Source organism: Strongylocentrotus purpuratus, unplaced genomic scaffold (assembly GCF_000002235.5).
Source record: "Strongylocentrotus purpuratus isolate Spur 01 unplaced genomic scaffold, Spur_5.0 spur5_scaffold_1, whole genome shotgun sequence".
Classification (NCBI taxonomy): domain Eukaryota; kingdom Metazoa; phylum Echinodermata; class Echinoidea; order Camarodonta; family Strongylocentrotidae; genus Strongylocentrotus; species Strongylocentrotus purpuratus.
The window spans coordinates 31,097,431-31,119,317 of record NW_022145594.1 but is presented as its reverse complement, the minus strand read 5'-3'; the positions used below and the strand labels follow the sequence as shown (position 1 = coordinate 31,119,317).

At 38.6% G+C, this 21,887-nt stretch overlaps 1 protein-coding gene across 4 annotated transcripts in view; it reads left to right on the top strand.

The window, feature by feature from the left end:
• The first annotated feature begins 4,522 nt into the window (after window positions 1-4,522).
• Window positions 4,523-21,887, top strand: part of LOC105443124 — a 35,165-nt gene continuing 17,800 nt past the window's right edge. For all 4 annotated transcript variants that reach the window (XM_030978044.1, XM_030978042.1, XM_030978041.1 and 1 more), the window contains exons 1-5: window positions 4,523-4,895; window positions 10,136-10,296; window positions 11,099-11,382; window positions 12,429-14,185; window positions 18,688-18,846. In XM_030978044.1, coding sequence (XP_030833904.1) covers window positions 10,160-10,296; window positions 11,099-11,382; window positions 12,429-14,185; window positions 18,688-18,846 — 2,337 coding nt within the window. In that variant the 5' untranslated portion in view covers window positions 4,523-4,895; window positions 10,136-10,159. The remainder of the gene's footprint in view (window positions 4,896-10,135; window positions 10,297-11,098; window positions 11,383-12,428; window positions 14,186-18,687; window positions 18,847-21,887) is intronic.

Here is a 21,887-nt window from a genome sequence, read left to right as displayed (position 1 = left end):
TCAGACAAGAAATAAGAGTCGAGAATGGTACAACGAATCGTCTTCTCTCTCGAATAATTTAATGAAACGTTAAGCTTCCACGCAAAGCCCGGGAGGGGGGCAACTGAATTCAGACAAGGATTTCGAGTCGAGAATGGAACAACGAATCATCTTCTTTCTATAATAATTGTATTAAACTATGAACGGTCAAAGCTTCCGTGCTTCGCGTGAGGGGGGGGGGGGGGGGCTGAATTCATTCAAGTAATAAGAGTCGAAAATGGTACAACCAATCGTCTTCTTTCTCTAATAATTAATGAAAGGTCAAAGCTTCCTCGCTTTGCGCGGGGGGAGGAAATTGAATTCAGACAAGGATTAAGAGTCGAGAAAAGGTACGACGAATCCTTTTCTTTCTCTAATAATTTAATAAAACATCGAAGCTTCCAATCTCCGCGCGGGAGGGGGGAAAATGCATTCAAACAAGGATTAAGAGTCGAGAAAGGTACAACGAATCCTTTTCTTTCTCTAATAATTTAATTAAACTATGAAAGGTCAAAGCTTCCGCGCTTAACGCGGGAGGGGGAACTGAATTCAGAGAAGGATTAAGACTCGAGAATGAAACAACGAATCATCTTCTTTCTCTAGGAATTTCATTAAACTATGAATGGGTCAAAGCTTCCGCGCTTCACGCGGGAGGGGGGAAACTGAATTCAGACAAGAAATAAGAGTCGAGAATGGTACAACAAATCGTCTTCTTTCTCTAATAATTCGTCCCTATTTTCACAAAGTGACGGTAGTGAGGAAAATCGTAACGCAAAGTGAATGCAATTTTTTTTTTACTACCGTCACTTCGTGAAAACAGCGACGAATTAATGAAAGGTCAAAGCTTCCGCGTTTCGCGCGGGAGGGGGACGAACTGAATTCAGACAAGGATTAAGAGTCGAAAATGGTACATCGAATCCTCTTCTTTCTCTTATAATTTCATGAAACATCAAGGCTTCTGCGCTTCGCGCGTAATGGGGGGGGGGGGGGCAGCAAGCTGTCCGAATATGAATTTTTGATATCTTTTCTCGTTTATTTTGGTGATAAATAACACTTTCACAAAATACATATTATGCTCAAATTTTTGCTCGCTCGCTTCGCTCACTAGCCGAATTGTGAAACCAGAAAATTACTTTTTCGGGCAAGAGGCTATAGGCCCCCCCCCCCCCCCCCCCCCCGACGAAAATGTCAAAAATTGTACCGGTATAATAATAATAATAGTGGCTACTTGTATAGCGCTTCTAATATGTCCTTGTCAGTATTGGTATGTTGAGTTGAAAAAAATTGTCTGCGCAGTTTTCAAATTTCCGCCACCCCCCCCCCCCCCCCCCCCCTTATTGGAAAATCCTGGATCCGCGCCTGCCACTCCGTGACAAATTTCGGTTCTTTAGTTGAGGGAATTCTACTTTTTCCCCAATTAAGTGTCAAGCTCTTTACTTATAGCCAGTTATAGGCTCTGAAAATTGATGGTTAGAGCAATAATTATAGTGATGATAATGATAATAATAGTACTAGTAATATTAACTTTCCGGATTGATGAAGTAACAGCCATAAGTCAAGTCAAGTTTGGATCTTGCAAATACAAGAGGCCTATAATTATGTGGGTATTAAGCAAACAGTTCTGCCGATATGGCTTTTTTTTTTACTGTAAATATAATATAGTTGGGAAAGTAGGGTTGCGCTGCCTACCAGTGTATTCTTTTTTCATCCTCACTATTTATGAAAGGCATAAAAGATGCTACAAGTAAGTATCACCAGAATGCATGTTAAAACATTGTTAAACATGCCTTTAAGGAAATATTTTGCTCGTCACATCAACCAGCAGAAAAGAAGACGTACTGAATTGTATTCCTGCTAAAAGTATAGACTTAGGAACAATTTTATTAACCATTTTAAGATTCATTTTCATCTCTTCCATTTTCAAGATAACATAACAAGATATAATAACAAGATATAATAACATGACAAAGTAGCACAACATTACATAACAATCACAATCATAAATAGGAGTTGATAGATTTTTAAGAAATAAAAAGAAAGGGGAAAAACATCTTCCCTGCTACCCACGTCCCCCCCCCCCCCCCTGCCCTCTTGCCGCTATAAATGAACATGTACTGTGAGAACCAGTGACGTAGCGCGGGCTCAGTCTTGGGGGGGGGGGGGTAACAGTCTACTAGATCAGTGTTTTTTAAACAATTTGTTTGTCACGGCACCCTTTTAAAAATTAAAAATAGCCATTCGCCACCCCAATCCCAAACCCATCACAAAACGCTCCTTTTACATTTCTCTGGCACTCGTCATTTGCCATATGCACACAAACGGGCATATATGATTCTAAATTTTGGGAGCGAGCGAGCAAAAAGAAAAGATAATTTTAAAAATGGCAAATATTTAATTTGTAATCAACAAATTAGATAATAGACATATGATAATGTATGCGTGCACCTCGCCGATGAATGTACACAAACTCATATATTCGGTCCCCTCGATACATGAATATTAGGATATTCGGCCATCTCATTGCCCATAATTATGCTGGTATAATGTCGGCAAGCGAGTAAAGCGAATGAGCGTGGGAAACATATTAAAAATATAAGATATATTTGGGTACCTTGCTGTCAAATAGAAGGACGTTCGAGCCCCTCGGTGCCCACATGTCGTCCTGTTTCTAAACTTTGCGAGCGAGCGAAGGGAGTCAGGAAGAAAGACTCTTTATAATCTTCAAAATGCTACTTCCAAGTGAATTACAAACTGTAGATGTTTCTAATATTCGGGTTTCATGAAATCGACGTTATTCCATCAACATTTATCAAAAAATATATAACAACATTTATCTAGGGCACCCCTAGATGTCTTGCGGCACCCTGGTTAAAACATGCTGTACTTGATTGTTAACATTTGAGGGGGCAGATTGACCAGTCCGGGAGGGAATATATTCCTTGCCCCTTTAGAGCGGAAAAATGTTGCATTTTGAGGTGAAACGGAAGTTCATACTTTCTTTGTCTCTTTTCCTGTGTGTCTTCTATCTTTCACACCAATCTCCATCAATGACACAGATCTGAATATTCAAAAGCATTTTCGATAATTTGACCAAAAATTGGTAATACCAGCGAGATGTAAATTTTTACAGATAAAACCTACCTTTAAAAAAAAAAATCATTATATATATATATATATATATATATATATCATTCACCAATGCCAGCACTATAACACAAAAGAAATGAACTCATGCAAAGAGTTCAATGAGAACCCCTATAGGGGTAGCCTACTCTAAATGAATAATAGAGATATCCTCCAAAAAAGGAGGGAAACATTTTGTCATTGACTGAAGAAGCAGGGAACGGGGACATTTCCACCACATAATTCCTATGCAATTAACAACGTAATTATACCATTCCAATTTACAACATGATGAAAAATATAATAACAAGTAAAGATTGCACATAAAAACTGGCAGACCAGATGAGAAAAAAATGATTAAGATTGTGACCAATGACCATAACTTGCAGCAACAACAAATATGTCTTTGATCTCATTCAGCTATTCAACCCCTTTTAATAGCTATAACCGCATATTGGCATGGCGAATTCAGCCATATGTCACAAAAACAGAAAATATCCAAGGTTTTAATAGAAAGGAGAAAGTAATAATACATCAGTTGAAACTAGGGAAGTGCAAATTAAATTATTATCAGCACATTATTAATCAACATGAAGATGGATTGTGTATCCATTGTAAGGTTTCAGAAACTATAGAGCGTTTTTTTTTTACTACAATGCAAGAAATATAAACTTTAACTTAAGTGTATTTTACTTTCTTTCTTGAATTACTTGATGGTCGTATATACAATTTCCACACCACTGCGCCAGGAGTGTCATCTTTTTGACAGACATGGCGCATTATAAATGTTCACTAATATTATTTGTTATTATAAAAGAGAAAGAAGGATAATGCAAAGACGATTGAAATGTAATACGATAGATTTAGTAAAATTATTAGGGAATTTATCGGATTTTAGAGTCATCTTAGATTATATTAAAGCTAAAAACAGATTTGGAATTTTTGTATAGATCTAGATCTAGTGCGTTTTCATCTGTGAGTATATTGTGATTATGATTGAAATGTTTGAATATCATCGAGGATGACATCCTTATGATTAAAATCACGACTAATGGTGAAGGGGTGAAGGGAAATTAAATATAATTAAAAGTTGCACAGTAGCAATTCGCTGAGAGAGGTGAGCCAACTACTAACTCGAAAACAGAAGTCTGGAAAGAGAGACCCCCCATCAGAAAAAATGAGCCATGAGATCAAGTTCGACAAGATGAACATGCACCAAATTCAAAGAAGGAACGCCGTGGCGCAGATAATCTGTCAAGATTGAAGAGCGCCATCTAAACGCCAATAACAACAACAACCATACATTTTTAGGGGATTCCCAATGAGGTAATTATAAGAGCGCGCGCGCCCGCCCGCACGATATAAGGCGCGGTCGTGGACATCATAGACAAATACAGTAGTGGCATGCATAACGTGCGCGACGATCCCGATGTCACAGTCTTATTTTCAGCTAATTTCTCGCTATTGACGTAGAATCTTGATTTCCATCATCCATGCAAGCTGCCCAGGCTGTAGACAGAAATGACACTTGCGTGAATAGGAAACCACCATTCGCTCGGATCCGATCCGCACAGTAAAATTTCTTTCTTGAATTCTTCCCATCGGCCACCAGGCCATGCCACTCCACAGGTCAGAGGTTAGCCTGTAGGCCTAATCAGTAGTAGCGCTTAACTGTAAACAAGCTTGTGCATGCGGATATCGGATGAACGAGTGGTTTCCAAAACCACGATATAGTCATAGAAAATAACCATCTGGTGAGTATGGGGTTATTTTTCTTATAACTAACATTTGTCAACCTTCTATAGTATAAGGCAATTTGCTCTTTATTGTTGACCCATTCTCGCACAGTGTCACTCGTAATTTGCTGTTTGTGTAGGGTCTATTTTATTTTACGTTTACCGAGAGTCTGCAAGAATGCTGTTGATCTCCCACAATGACACATATCTGCATTACTATCCTGGCTGTGTATTAAAAGCTGTTTTATTGATTCTCAACATTTCAAACACCACTGTACAAAACTCAACTGAGTGATTTCACTCAAAATCGGTACTTTAGTGACAATTGATATGACACCTAAATATGAGTAAAATACCATTTTTTCATCTTACCATCTTACAAAGAATGCACCATCTCCTCCCATCCGAAGAGCCCTTATAGTGAGAGCCCAATTACTCACATCCACCTACTTGACACAATGCCGTCTCTTCACGCTTAAGAAATCACCTATCTCTACATGCCCCCTTTGTAAAACCAATGATGAGACAGTGGAGCACTTTGTTGGAGTCTGCTCATACCTGGCCCATCTTCGTCAGGATTTCATCAGCAAAGTCAAGGAATGCCTCATGGATTATCCCATCTGTTTAAACCTATATAAGGATAATGACCCACAGCAATTTACCCCTACTACTCTGTTACCCCTGCATCCATGCCTGCCTTCCGAAAATCATAATAACCTACTTCTACTATCGCTCTTTTTCCTACACAAAATTGAAGCTTCTCGTTCTAAGACTCTCCAAAGCTTCTAACTGGTCGGATTTTAAACATTTACTTTATTTGGACTCCAGGAATCTCCAAAACAGTGGAGGGATCAACTAAGAAGAAGAAGAAGATGTTAAAAAAAATACCCGGTAGTTTAAAAATTCAAGTTGAAAGTCTAGGGTCAAATTTGCCGATCAGCCACACCGGTTTTACATTGGTATCCAATAGAGTGTGGTGTGTGTATTGTGTGTTATACCTGCCTCTCAGCAAGTATGCAGTGCTAGAGGTCAATACGCATTACATGTAGCATTGACTCTGTGCTTTGCTGTAGTGGTTGAGCTGAGTGTATAGTCGAGCTTGGAGTTCAGACTTTTGTATTTATCCTTCTATCTTTTTACAGGCATTGTTGTCGTTTTTGGTTTCATCAGAGTTTTACAACATAATGAAGAATAAAATAACTAGGAAAAAAAACCTGGGGCTAGGGTACATTACGAAGGGTGCGAAAGCTTTTGTCTGTGAAGCCTTACATATGTTTAAACCTAACTTGTTTACGGTAAACCACTACGAAAGAGTCTCAGCTACCGGTATACTGTAGAATCTCGCTTTAGAAACCACCAGATGAAATAATTGAAATATCAAATTGAAGAATAAGAGTTGTTCTAATTAGCTCGTAAATATTGCCGTTGTTAAATTCTTGTTACCCTGTTTTAAAGCCCCACTGCACTACTTTTAGCTACTTGCGCCCTCTTTACAGCCAGCAATGTCTAAGCAGTACCCTTTGATCCCCCATAATGCCCTTTTGCTCATGTTAATTGAGAGCTGATTTGATTAGATAACCACCTACAAGTGACCTTGCAGGGAGGTCTAATCCCTCCATGCCAAACTAGTGCAGAGGGGCTTTAATATGTGAAAACTGAGCGAAATGAAGTGCCATGTTTTAGAACTGAAAATATATCGCAGTAGGCAGGCCTCTCGCCAAGAAATTAAAAACGCGTGGTACGACCCCCCCCCCCCCCCCATTTTTTTTTTTTTTTTAAAGAACTTCTCCTTCTTCCTTTTGAGTACAGACCTTTTACAGAGTATTATCGTACTATACTGGGGGTGTGCAGGTGGACAAGTATTACAAGTCATTTGATGAATTTTTATCATGGTATTATATTCCGGGTCATTGTCATATTCACCCTGGCACTAAATAATCTAAATTATCAATGTTATTCTATCTGTCTAATACCCCATTCACAGTGGTTTTGAAATTTGTAGCGGCGTTGTAGCGGAGCGGCGACACCGCCATAATACCGCCATAACACCGCTACAAATGCATTCACAGTAGAAAAGTTATCCCGCTGCAGCAGCGGGATAAATATCATGTACCCATTCACGCTGCAGCGGGTGATTTTTATTACCTCCGTAACAAACACGTGTATGCATGGCTCATGACCCGCGAGTGACCCCGATATGACCGGAAATACTTCAGCGCGGGGTTTTCGATTGCTTGAAATTGCGCGCGCTAGCTGTACTTTTTGTATCCTCGATCATATTACTTTTTAAAAAACTAGCATTTTTATTGCTTCCAGTCAGAATATTTTAATTTTTTGAAGTGTGAAATATTTTTATTTGGATAATTATAATATCTGCATAATAATAAAATCAATTTGAATCCACTGGTTACTTTATTTCTATTTCACTTTATGTTCCCCATTGCTGGAGAAAAGAGGTCAGTGATAGGTAAGTAAACAAATCACACGTGTTTGTCGCGGTGTTATAGCGGAGAGCCTTCACACTGAGTAAACACCGCGACAGCAGCGGGACTGTCCCTAGCGATAGTTTGTCGCGGCGTTATCGCGAGGCGGTGTTATCCCGCGATAGTTTATAACGGGTCCGAGCCTTCACACTGAAGACAACACCGCGACAGCAGCGGGACAGTCCCGCTGCTGTCGCGATGTTTGAGGCCACTGTGAATGGGGTATATGTTGGACATTGTGAAATTTGTTATCCAATGTTACGAAGAAAACAAAATGAGAATGATCCTAGTTGTTTGGATTTTTTAAAGCTGTAATTTTCTTATTTTCACAAAATTTGCAGTACGGTACTCAAATTTCTGCAAGTCTTTTACTTTATATTTGAGTAAAATAAATTCTCTGTCTCAAAATGAAATTATACACCTGTCAATGAAAGTTTGATTCGAGGTCAACACACACACGGACTAGGCCGCTGCGCTAAGCTATGTGCACACAATACCATACCTGCCAACCCTTACGAATAATTCAGAATATTCTGTTTTTGGAGATTTCTAGGACCTGAAAATCCAGAATACCGTATTTGCCGGCATAAAGGCCGCAGTATTTTTGGAAGAGAAAATATCAAAAGTCGGGGTGCGGCCTTTACAGCGAAAGAGTAAAAAAAAAATTTAAAAAATCGAGTCAAAACCAGCACGAATTTTGCACATATGGGACTACGAACGGTACAATAACTATACCACTATGGTACAGGACATTTCAACACATCTTACCGACAACTTTATCTTGCATTGTTGACATGAATAGGAAAATAAATTGCTAAACCAACATTTGCCGATAGATCTTGATCTAAGTTTGTGCCAATGCATTGCAAAATAAATTGGTATGGGCCGGTACTGTGAAAATATCTTGAAGTTGCCTGCAACTTGCAACTGTAAGTCAATCAAGTTTACTGGACCGCAGCAGCCACAGCGTAAAACAGACCATCGATGGCTCATTTTGCATTTATGGTATGCACGCCTTTTCCTTCAACAGATTCCCTATTTCCATTCTCACCAGTGCCTTTTTTCATCTCTGTTAAGGCCTTTTCAGGTGCAAGAAGTGCCCCATTTCTGATAAGTGCCTACTTTTCCTTTCTCCATAACATGCACCCCTAATTTAAAGTGACTTTGTCTTTAATATTTATTATAGCTTGCTCGCTACGCATGCTCATGTTACCTATAAAAGAACTATTCAGTCTTTCTTTTATATTAGACTGTGCTTTAAAATTCTATCAGAGTTGTTTTTTGTCTTCATTTATATGATTTAATTTTTCGCACTGGGACCTCACAAATCTTAAATTTTTTGCTTTCTCGCTCAAAAACATTACTATAAATATAAATATTAATATTTATATTAATATTGATATTCAGACCGTCACACCCAAATGCAAACTTTGTTGCTTAAGCAGTATCTTGGACCACATAAAGAGAGAAAAAATGTTGATGTCATTCCTGGTAGTGTAATCACAATCATGACGATGTAGGGGTATAGTTCAATGTCTAAAAAATGGTGTGTTCACTTTGGGGGTTTCCCTTTGTTGGTGCCCCCCCCCTCACTTTGGAAGACGCTCAGCCGCCCCTGCTATATATCATATATGGCTAAATCTGTAATGTCACTTTGACCTAGTGACCTAAAACTTTACAATTTGTTTCAAAAATCAAAATGACAAAAATTTCAACTTTTCAAAAAACGACCTATGATGGTGTGCTATCCATAATATATTATGAGACGTGCCCCAATGGAGAATAAGAAGGAGAAGAAAAAAATTTGTACGTAAAAACAGAAGAGTTGACACAATCCACAGACCAAATTACAAATTTGAGATTCACATAGATTGAGTATTCTCATATTTCAAACATTCATAATCTCTTATTATTGAGTTGACTCAATTTCATTTCAACTTTCACCAGTTTCGTTATTCAAAATTTCTGCTTTCTGTAAGAGCAGTATTAGCTATTAGGATTGGATTTTCATTTAAAATTTGACTTTAATGTACTGGGGGTCAGTTAAACACACCGACTCACAGCCTTGGCTGTCAAAGAAAAAAAAAAAATATTAAAGAGAGAAAGAATTTTGGGGGGAGCATCCCCCCCCCCTCCCGAGATCTAGTGCAAGTGTGTTTTGTCACTGTTGTTCAAATCTATAAATTATCCCATTTACAGTTGTATCTGACATCACCATGCTCTTGTGTCAATTCCCATAATATTATTTCTTTATATATATACACATCCTACATAATCAGAATATTCCCAATAAGATATTTAATTATTTTTACTAGTAATCATAAACCCTTTAAATATATATATATTTTGTCAGACATGGGTACATCGCCCCCCCCCCGAATATAATACATTTCTCTGTGGTGCCAAGTGTTACACATGTGATTCTGTCACAAAATAAATGTTTTGTCACCAAATCAATCTCACCATTTGATTTTGTCACAAAAGCAATCTCACAAATTGATTTTTATCACAAAATCACTTGATGAGATTGCTTTTTGTGATAAAACATTGATTTTGTGACAGAATCACATGTGTTACACTTGGGGCCCCATATATTTCAGCCCCTTTTATCTTTAAATATAGTTCAGTATTAAATCACACAAGTCAAGTCAAGAGGCAAATGTTTGGATAAGGAAAAAAAGTTTTAAAAAGTAATCCATTTTATGTACACTGTAAATACATGTCACTTTAGTATGCATAGTAACTAGAATCCCTCTTTTTTATGGTCAATTACAGGATGTCTTGCTGGGGTTATCATTCATGTACCTTTCCAGCGGACTGAGTTTCTGTCGAATGAGAAGAACATCTTGCACCATGGATGGATTCTGCCTTCTCTATCTGCTCATGATCCTCCTGATGAGATCTGGTGATGTTGAAACCAACCCTGGACCAGACAGGTCAGTCTATATGTATTTGAAGCTTATTTCCAGTTCTTTATTGCAACAGTAATGAGCAGTAGGGATATTAAGTATTTGTCTTACTATTAAGCCATAACACCACTGCATGCATGCCAATTTTTCTTCCATATTCAAATGCACTGCTCAATGAGGTATATTCTTGTGTCTGTATGCTTCAATATACCTTTGAATAAATATCATCAGTACATGTAGCTCAATAAAATCAGATAGGTATGCTCGTGAAGCTGCAGTTACTGACATTGCTCAACTGTAGGAAATATTTGTAGGTTGGTTTTTATTCTACCATGTAGTTAATTAGTTGTACAGTCTGTTTTGCCCAAAAGCTCATCAAGAACTGAACTAAACTTACAAAGTATGAAGAAAGGTGCTTTTAATGAATTATATAGTAGGGGTTACAACACAATAAGAGACACTTAAGGCCCCTCTAAAGTGTTGGGAGCCCCAAGAATTTGATGGCAAAATTTCACTTAAATTGTATCACAATGTCAAAAGGGATGTCATTTTAAACACATTTTTGCAGGATTTTAAAAACAAATGTGTTGATGTCAAATATTGATTAAAGAATACAAAATCTAGGTTCTTTGCGTACAACAGAAAACCTAAATTATGTATTTTTTTAAAATCAATATTTGTCTTCAAACACATTTTTTGGGGGGAAAATCTTTACAATTTAAGTGAAATTTTGCCTCCAAATAGTGGTGAATTTGGGGCTCCCAACACTTAAGAAGGGCTTTAAGAGATACTTAAGAGATGCTTGATAAACTCTTGTTTTTAATTACAGGATTGTCAGTGAAAAGGAATTCTTAAAGCTGTCCAAGCAAATTGAACCTAGCCACTACCAAGAAGTGGGCATTAACCTGGACATCTCCATTGCAGAGCTTGGGCAAATCAAGGAACGCAGCCTAAATACCAGTGATGCATTGATGACAGTCTTCACAAGATGGAGAGACAAACAGCCTCCAGACACAGACATCAGGGCTCTTCTTGCAGAGGAATTAGAAAGAAGTGACTTAGGGTCCCTCTCTGGCGAACTACTTGCTGGCAGTCTAGTCCCAAACAGGACAGGTGAGAATAAAAAAAGAATCATGTCGGCTGCTTGCAAGAAGGCCTTTACTGCCATTGATAATGTATTGCTCTTGCAGGCAGCCAACAAACACTAATTTGACACTTCCTCGTTTGGTACAAATAGGGATTATTTTATAGCAGGACATCCAAGTAGACGAACAGCCCATGAGACTGATACTGCCGGTCTGTTAAACCCTTAAAAAAATAGTTGTCAGAACACCCACGAGACCAACATGTCAGTCTTGTGGGTTGTCAGTCCATGGGTCGTTGGTCTCATGGACCTTCTAACAACTTTTCAGATGGTTCGCTAGACAGATATTGTCGGTCTTGTGAGCTGTCGGTCTCATGGGCTGTGGCCATTAATACATGGCTACAGACCCATTCACTTGGTACTTGTGTATTAAAGGGAGATGATGAAATTAGTTTTACATGAGGCTGTACAAGGATTATCATTCAAATTTCTTGGCATTTCAAGCCCAGCTACTTTCTGACCATTTTTTTTCAAGTCATGCTCATCTTTTGACACCAAGCTTATGAAAATTGTACCATTTCAGAGTCGTTTTATCTTTTGTGACCTTATAATGTTAGCCCCAAAATGGATAATTTCTGATTTTTGTGTACAAAACAAAAGGAAATCTACATTTCTCTCATTTCTTTCTATTTCGAGTGTAATTGTTCTTTGAGCTATAAAATATAAGCTTTATATGGTTCATCATTATTGTCCATACTGTTAAGCGATGGAAATTAATGATATTGACATGTTACTTGATGGATACATATATAGACATATGTATATACCTTCATACCTAAAGACAAATTCTATTGAGATAAATAAGAAAGAAAACAAACAGAAATGTCATGCATCAACAATAGTATATATATGTATGATGTGCAGACAATAAGTTATTATCTGTTCTCATTTGATCTTGAAAAGTTGACAACAATAAATACATCAGAAATTTGTTTTTATGTTCATGTGTATAATGTTATGAATATCCTAAACAAAAACATTTTGATATTCAGAAGAAATTATCACACTTTTAAAGGTGCACCTGTTACAAGGCCAGGATCACAGACCCAATCACTTTCTCCTGACCTGATCAAGAGATGTGCAGATGATTTCAAATTCAAGTACCGGACAGCTTTCTGTAAGATCAGACATGATCCTCTCGACCCTGATTCCATTGTACCATTCACAGACATGTACACAAACCTTGTCCTGGAAGAGGAATATCGGAAAAAACGCAAGCGACCACTTGAGTACAGTGATCTCTTTAAACTCGAAGTCAATGGAGAGTTCCCCAAACGGATCATGGTTCAGGGAGAGGCTGGGGCTGGAAAGACAACATTCTGTGCTAAGATTGCCTGGGACTGGATAAATGACAGTCCTGCTGTCCCAAAGTTTGTGTGGGTACTTGTTGTCCCTTTTCGTGAAGCCAAACAATACACGATCGGTGAGATTGCCAAGTCGTATCTCTCCAAGGACAACCCAGCAACAGCCTGCCAGATCACTGAGTACATCCGATCAAATCCAACTCATGTTTTCATTGCGTTTGATGGATTAGATGAGTTTAAGGGCAAGGTTGTACAGGAAGGGGAAGCTGGTTCAAAGTCTGAATGTCACCAGCCAAAGTCTGCTGATCAAACCAAGGCAAGATCAGAATCAAAGATGAACAAGAATAAGCAGCAAAAGTCAATGCAGCCAAAGTCATCAAGTGCCACTTTGCAGCCAAGAGTCAACAGTGCAGAGGCAAGTGGAAGTTCTTCAGAGAGAGGTGACATTGCACTTACAGACATTCTTCATTCAGATGAACTTGCCACTTGCCCGGTGTTGGTGACAAGTCGCCCATGGAAGGTCACAGAGATAAGAGATAATGATAGTCTGAGGAAGCTGTACACTTTCATTCATGTGGAAGGTTTTAGCAAGGAGAATGTGGAGGTTTACATTCACAAGTACTTTCCTGAAGATACGGTCAAAGCAGATCAGCTTATCCAATTAACCAAGGACAATGTCATCATATCTAAGAATATGGCCCCGTTTCCTATCTACATAGCTATGCTCTGTCTTATGTGGAGAGAACTTGGTGACAAAAAACAAGAAAAGTTGAAGTCATTACAAACTTTTTCTCAAATATTTGATGAAATGTTTGAATTCTTGAAGGTGCATTATGCTCAGAAAAATATCACAGATTTAGACAGCCCATCTTTCCAAGCCTATCGCTCTCAAATTGAGAAGCTCATGGAACCAGTTGCCAAAGTTGCTTTCATCGGGCTACAAGAAAACACCCTTAGTTTCAAAGAAGGTGATTTTGCACAGTGCTCAGACTCCATTGAAACAGCTTGCAGAGTAGGGGTGTTGTCTCAGGAGAAAAATTTGTCATCTAACCTGTATGATAAGAGCAGTATGTTCCTGCAGTCTACTATCTTCTTTCCACACAAACTATTTCAGGAGTACATAGCTGCGGTCCATCTTGCTTCCCTGTATGAATTGGATCACAATGAATTCAACAGGCTGATTGAGCAAGTAGTGCTGCCTAGAAAGGAAGAGTTTAGGTATCTCCTGTACTTCACTGTATCACGGGACAAAACCATTGCCAAGCATGTCATGAAATGCATGTTACAGGGTGGCACCTCAGACAAAAAAAATATGAATTTCTTGGTTGATGTATCCTTTGAGAGTCAGGACCTAGACACTGCAGCCTTGTTGAGGGGTAGAATATCATATCTGACAATACAGCCATTAATGACAGCACACACAATAGCAGGTTGTATATTCACTGGACTAGGTGTACATAGAGATGTGGTAAGTTTGATATCTTACAAACATTAATAAGTATTATAATTTAAAGGGGATGTCCACCCTGATATTAACTTGGTTTGAATAGAAGCAGAAAATGAGAAAAACAGGTCAGTGACAGTTATGAGTTTTGAAGATGGGCGGGGGAGGACTCGGTTTCTGATGTTTGAGAGGATGGTCAGTATGTGATGACAGCAGAAGGTGCTGAAGATGCTCAAACTTCCAATAATTTGTTTCTCTCCCTTTCCTGCTTTTATTAAAACCAACTTACCAATATCTGGGTGGACTTCCCCTTCAATTGCAAACCCATCAGGTATTTACAGACATGCATTTTTTTAGGAATGGGTATTTAATATTAATTCATTTATTTGTTGTATAATTAAAAAAAATATGATTAGCAGCCAATGGCTGAATTGTTCACATTTTACAAGCATGTTTTAGAAATACATAAAATACAATACTAACTAGATGGAACTTTGACTGCGCGCAGTCAAAAATGATGCCTCCGCCATAGAGCAATTTTACAAACCAAAACAGAAACAATTTTTAAATTCAAGTTTGATTGTAATCCATCTGTGGGTTTTAATGATAATGCATGCACAAGCTATTTTTGGCATACATAATGAGGCATGTGACCTTTGACCTTCGACCTGGTGACCCCAAAATCTAATCAGTTCATTGGCTCTGCAAGATACATACATGACTTGAGTTTGATAGTAATCTGTCTATTTGATCTCATGATAATGCGATCACAAGCTATTGTTGGATACATAAAGACCCCTGTGACCTTTGACCTGGTGACCCCAAAATCGAATCATTTCATTGGCTCTGCAAGATACATACATGACCTGAGTTTGGCAGGAATCCATCAATCGGTTCTTGAGATAATGCGATCACAAGCTATTTTGCATACATAATGAGCCCTATGACCTTTGACCTTCGACCTTGTGACCCCAAAATCTAATCAGTTCATTGGCTCTGCAAGATACATCCATGACTTAAGTTTGGCAGGAATCCATCAATCAGTTCTTGAGATAACGCGATCACGAGCCATTTTCGCATACATAATGAGCCCTGTGACCTTTGACCTTGGATCTCGTGACCCCAAAATCTAATCAGTTCATTGGCTCTGTGAGATACATACATGACTCAAGTTTGGCAGGAATCCATAAATCGGTTCTTGAGATAACGCGATCACGAGCCATTTTCGCATAAATAATGAGCCCTGTGACCTTTGACCTTGGATCTCGTGACCCCAAAATCTAATCAGTTCATTGGCTCTGTGAGATACATACATGACCCAAGTTTGGCGGGAATCAACCAATCATTTCTTGAGATAACGCGATCACGAGAACGGGACGTACGGACGTACGGACGTACGGACGGACGTACGTACGGACGGACGTACGGACGGACGGACAACCCAAAAACATAATGCCTCCGGCTACTTTGTAGCGGAGGCATAAAAATGGTAAGAATATCCAAAAGCCAGATGATGCTCGCAGTACATAATTCATGGAGAGAAGTAAATTGCACTTTTGATCAAATTAAATTATGTCCATCGGTCCCACCATTTTATCTGTCCTCTTCCTCCCCCTCTCTTTCCCCTTCTTTGTCTCTCTCCCTCTCTTGCCTCTGGGTTGTTGGCAGATATAGCAATAATTTGGTTTAATTCAAAGTCAAAAGTATTTAGGATGAGTTCAAAAGAGAATATAATTAATCAACGGTATGAGTATTAAAAAGAGTAAAAAATATTGCATAATTACAAACCTTCAAATTGGTCAATAAATTGTATCAAATTGTTAAGCAGGGCTTGAATGGGGTGTAAAATCGTACATATAATAAACTAATTAACAAAAAATAATTGACAAAAATGACAAGATAAACGCATTAAACCGAGGATAAAGGGATTTTGCGGGTACTTTTACCTAAGTATGATGCACAACAGATTTATTTATGGATCCCCCTCCCCCTTTACTTTAAATTTAAATTCAAGAGCATGATGAGGTAGAGGAGGAGCACTTCTTTTGAAGCACTCCGTTTTAAGACTTCGGACTAGGTTTGGCCATTTCGCAATGATCAACAATGTAAAGTTGATTGCAATGGAGGAAGCCCGTGGTGAAAGTTTGATGATGGGCTGGTCAATCTTTTGAACAGACTCAATGCTAGTTTCTCTCGTCATTCATTGAGAGTGGGCAGTTCCAATTCTTTTAGAGCATGTTAGTAAGAACAGTAGTGCAGTCCAAGCACAAGGCAGCATGCTCATTTTTTGGATTCTTTCAATCTGATTACTTTGGTTTTCAGTTAGCCCAGAGGGCCAAGCAGGGGCACAGTATTCTACCATGGGCCGAACGTAAGAACAGTAGACAAATTTGATCATTTGCTGGAAGTTTGAATCTGTTTAATATTCTGAGCATGTATAGTTTTGTGCTTGCTCGCTTGACAATATTATTCACATGATATGAACATTTCAGATCATGTTTAACCAGTACTCCAAGGGGGTGTTTCATAAAGCTGTTCGTAAAGTTACGCATGACTTTACAAATGACTTATATATGAAAAGCCAAATGGGATGCTCAATCATTTTTAACTGCATCAACTTAAGTTGAACTGTGCAGATGTAGATTAATTATAGTAACGCTGCCTTGCGTCCTTCTGTGCGTCCGTCCGTGCGTCCGTCCGTAACAAATTTGGTTTCTGATTGATAACTTCAGTAATGTTTGACGGATTTTAATGAAATTTGATATGAAGGTACATGATATCAAAATACAGGCTAATTTCGTTTTCGGAGTATGTAGGTCAAAGGTCAAAGGTCATAGATCATTAAATATGCGAAAAACTACACATCTGGTTTCCGATCGATAACTTTAGTAATGTTTGACGGATTTTAATGAAATTTGATATAAAGGTACATGATATCGAAATACAGGCTAATTTCGTTTTCGGAGTATGTAGGTCAAAGGTCAAAGGTCATAGATCATTAAATATGCAAAAAACTACACGTCTGGTTTCCGATCGATAACTTTAGTAATGTTTGACGGATTTTAATGAAATTTGATATAAAGGTACATGATATCGAAATACAGGCTAAGTTTGATTTTGGAGTATGTAGGCCAAAGGTCAAAAGTCATAGCTCATTAAATATGCGAAAAAATACAATCTGGTTTCCGATCGATAACTTTAGTAATGTTTGACAGATTTTAATGAAATTTGATAAGAACATTCATGGTATTAAAACACAGCCTAAGTTCGATTTCAGAGTATGTAGGTCAAAGGTCATAGCTCATTAAATATGCGAATCTGGTTTCCGATCCATAACTTTAGTATTGGTTGACGGATTTTAATGAAATTTGATAAGAACGTTCATGGTATTAAAACACAGCCTAAGTTCAATTTCAGAGTATGTAGGTCAAAGGTCATAGCTCATTAAATATGCAAATCTGGTTTCCGATCCATAACTCTAGTATTGTTTTGACAGATTTTAATGAAATTTGATATGAAGGTTCATGGTATCAAAACACAGCCTAAGTTCAATTTCAGAATATGTAGGTCAAAGGTCATAGCTCATTAAATATGCAAATCTGGTTTCCATTCGATAACTTGAGTAATGTTAGACAAATTTAATGAAATTTAATATGAAGGTACATGGTATCAAAATACATGTACATGTACAGCCTAAGTTCGATTTCTGAGTATTTAGGTCAAAGGTGAAATGTAATAGCTCATTAAATAGGCAAAGCACCCAGCACTATACAAAATCAAATTAATAAAGTTTCAAATAATTTATACACTAAACAACATTTAAGAGAGAAAGAAAGAGATGAGAAGGAAGCATTACAAATTTGCACAAGTCTTCAAGGAGATGTCTTTAATACAATATTTACACTAATGATATTTTTAAGTGGGTTTACTACCAGCAATGATGATTATTGACTGTCCATTTTTGTTGTAGTGGAGGGGAGGGGGGGGGGGGGTTGATGTGAAACATACATTATGATAATACTTGAGCAGTATCATTTCATATACCCATCACTATAGGCATATGATAAATATCAACAGTCAACTATTTGAATTAGTTTTATTGGACTACCAACCCTTTTCTGGTTGGAAAATAAACTGCTTGAAATGGCATCCTACACCTCAGTTTTGCTGCAACCAGTCCTCTTGATCATTTGATGCTCAGACTTCAGAGTAACCCTTAATTTTGATGGATGGAATAATTTAGGGCCCTTTAAAAATGGCCTTTACCATGCTGCATTGCAGATAAAATGTTATAGCAGGCCTTCCTTTGCAAATAAATTTGGGATCATATAGGTTTCGTAGCACTACTCGATGATATCGACCACTGTATTAAGTAACCATTCTGTGATCATTCAATGAGACTTTCTTAATGCAGGCCGAGTGACAGAAGCATCAACAAAATCTGAGGTGGTCTTAAACTTTATCAATGGACTCGGACTTTCTCATATTTTAATTTTTCGTTTGTTTTGTTTTTGCTTTTGATTTAGATCGATCTTGGAGTAAATGGAGAATTTGGACCAATTATATCACATGATATGGGGGAGATTATATGCTCTGTGCCCTCTCTAGAGGAAGTTACACTACTTCAAGCTGCCTTGCACAGTGACTTCTATGCAGTTCTTGCTAAAGAAGGAAACAAGTCCAAGGTGAGTGAAAAAACACATTGTAATGCCGTAGTCTAGCCTAAGGGGACGCTTTGTCAAGACGCAGAACATCAATCGCTTGAAAATTTGAAAAATCACTGTGATTACAGTTGTAGAAAAAAAATTAAGTTGGGTCAGGAATTTAAAAGTTAAAAACTAAAATGTGTATTGTTTTTGTCATTCTGTCACTTTGCATCCTCCCAGTAAGATTTACACGAGGTTGTTGCAAAATTTTCTCACAACAAAATACAAAATTGTAGTGGGAAAGGGGGGGGGGGTAAACCTTCCCCCTTCAGTTGCCAAACTTCCTTAAATATCCCACCCACCTCCTCCCCCCCCCCCATTCCTGCTATGACAAGATATTGCTACCCCTGAATGTTAGATTTAGGGATAAACCATAATAAACTTGAGTATTGAATGGGAAATGCACATTGGGAGTCAATACATGCAAAGTGTTCAAATAATTTAAAGCCTATCAGAAAAGGTTTTTATTGCCAAGTCTTGAATTATATTTAGTGTTCACTTAACTTCTTTCTGATTTTACATTCATGACATGTTGCATTAACCTCAATTTAAAATTTCTGCATCATGTCAGGGTTTCTTTTTACAATTTAGTTTTGACTATACAACCGTCTGTAGTGTATATTGGATTCCGGACCAAAGTTTGTGAAGTCAAAGAATCAATTTGGAGAATGTTCTAAAGTAATATGAATCAAATATGACATTTAATTTTAAAATTGCCACGCACAGGCCAACAGCTTTTTTGGCTAAAATCACAGTGCACATACCTGCTTAAATGTAAATAAAAATATGGCTGATGATGATGATATCTAATTGAAAAGGGAATTGAGATGAAAATAAGAGATGATCTTGCATTTTAAGAATGTTATTCAATTTGTCGACAAACTCGATTTCCTGGTACATCATAGTTATTTACATTTAAAGCGACTACCTATATTCTTTATTTCTGATATTACTGTTTTTCTTTCCTAATCACTGTCTGAGTCGCTGCTTCTGTCACTGATTTTCGCTGCTCTGATGTCGTATTCGATGTCCTGCATCCTGCTAAATTTGCTTGATAGTCCTTGGTAGTGGCACCCTATGTAGCACGGTATTTCCTTCTTAGCACATGAGCAGTTCTTCTTGCACCCTTCAGTACATCCGCATGATATAGCCTTCTTCATTGAAACGGGCCAGGCTTGATGGGTACTTCGAACAGGAAGCACGTGCTGATCATCCAGATTCCACCCAAATTCTGTCCAGGGTGGGGTTTAAGGCTTGGCAATGTGTGCTCTCTTATTCATCATCGTTGCAAGGGCATGCAGCTCTCTTTACATGTTTGGGGGGGGGGGAGGAGCCTTTAATAGGAGAGTATAGATCTGTTGTTCAAAAACTTGTATGCTCTGAGATTGCCCAGATCAGACTCCTTGAAGTCCTCACTTGCTGAGGTGTTAATATATGTTGTGATGGCCCTAATACCTCCTTGATTAGTTCTCTGGATACAACGTCAGTGATGGCCCTTGCCTTGGGGTTCTCACCAAGTCAACAATCTCTAGTTCTCCATCACTAGCAATGATCTGTGTCATACGCAGGAGAGCAGTTACTTCATCACTCTTCCCTGATTTAGCTCTTGTGGGCCCAGACTTCTTTTGTTTCTCGTTTTGTGTGTGGAACGTGTTCAGCTTCATAATACTTGTCTTCTTCTGAAGACTGGACAGTGATTGAGACAGTGCCTCCATGCCTATTTGTTTAACACTGCTCAAGTTGTCCTAAACTGTGCAATCAGCACATTGCCCAGTTGACACATTTATCAGGGATGTTGTAGTTGCACTGGATGGATTCGTCTCGACTGCTACCATTACCTTGATGACCATCTCTGTGTCCCTTGTTACTCGACATACACCAGATTCATTGTTACGGCTGGGTGAAAGAAGATGCAGCATCGATATTTACTGTGCAGAGACAGATGTGATGGGTTTTAATTGTTTAAACCCATTTTATCCATGCGGCGGGGTTAGGTGTAATTCCGTCATGACCGCTTTCTTCTTTACTTGGCATCTGCATTTGTCTGTTCAAGAAGCATGTCAGGAGAAACACAATTGTGCTTGCCATCTGCTCTCCTTGCAACAAATGCACCCGCCATAAGTGCTTCATGTACATCAGGGGCTGTTTTAGGAAGATTTTTCATCTCATCAAGATAAAGAGGCAGAGACTGCTGCCCATATTTGTAATGCCCTGCTGCTTTGAGCTAAGGTATCATTCAATATGATTCACAGACATGTCCTACCCAGTCAGCTTCTCGCTGGTAGTAGTTAAATCTATGCAGAACATCAGGAAGGTGGACCAGAAGATTGCTGTTGGTTGATCGACCATTGATTCTGGGAAAAGTTCCTGAAGGGCTTATAACTGTTCATGGGAATTCTGAAGCATTTGCAACTTTTCAGTGGCAGTGATGTCTTTTTCATAGAGCATTTTTAAGACAGATTCCACCTCAGGCTGCCAGTGATCTGTTTCTCTGTCTGCTGCCCATCATGTCTAGAATGCTTCCTAGTAGAGGCGCCACATAGTTTCGCTCAGGATTCTGAGGGCATGTATGGCCTGGTAGTAGCCCCTCCCTGGCACAGACCAGCTGCAACATATCTTTTGCACCTGCCGCCCTAAAGATCTGCAAACTGCTTTCATGTAGTTGTGAGCTTGATGAAAGCCACCCAGCAGTAAGACCACATTGCTGAACTCACTACGATGCTTGTCTCTGATGGCTACAGCGAGCTCATATGTAGCCTGATCTCCAGTTATAATTGTGTATTTGTTACCACGTGCATGTGATGTCCTGACAAGTCAAATCATCATTTCCTTTAGTACAGTAGGGTCAGTTGGAGAAGATGGGATCAGAGGAAGATAGCCAATGATTCTAGCCTGTCTATGTGGATGGAGGTCAGCACGGAATGAGGAAAAGCCCGGAAGTCCTGCTTCTAAAACTCTAGGAGCATCCACCAGTTGCGAAGTTGTGATCATTCTACCGAGGCGCCACATAAGCAGAACGT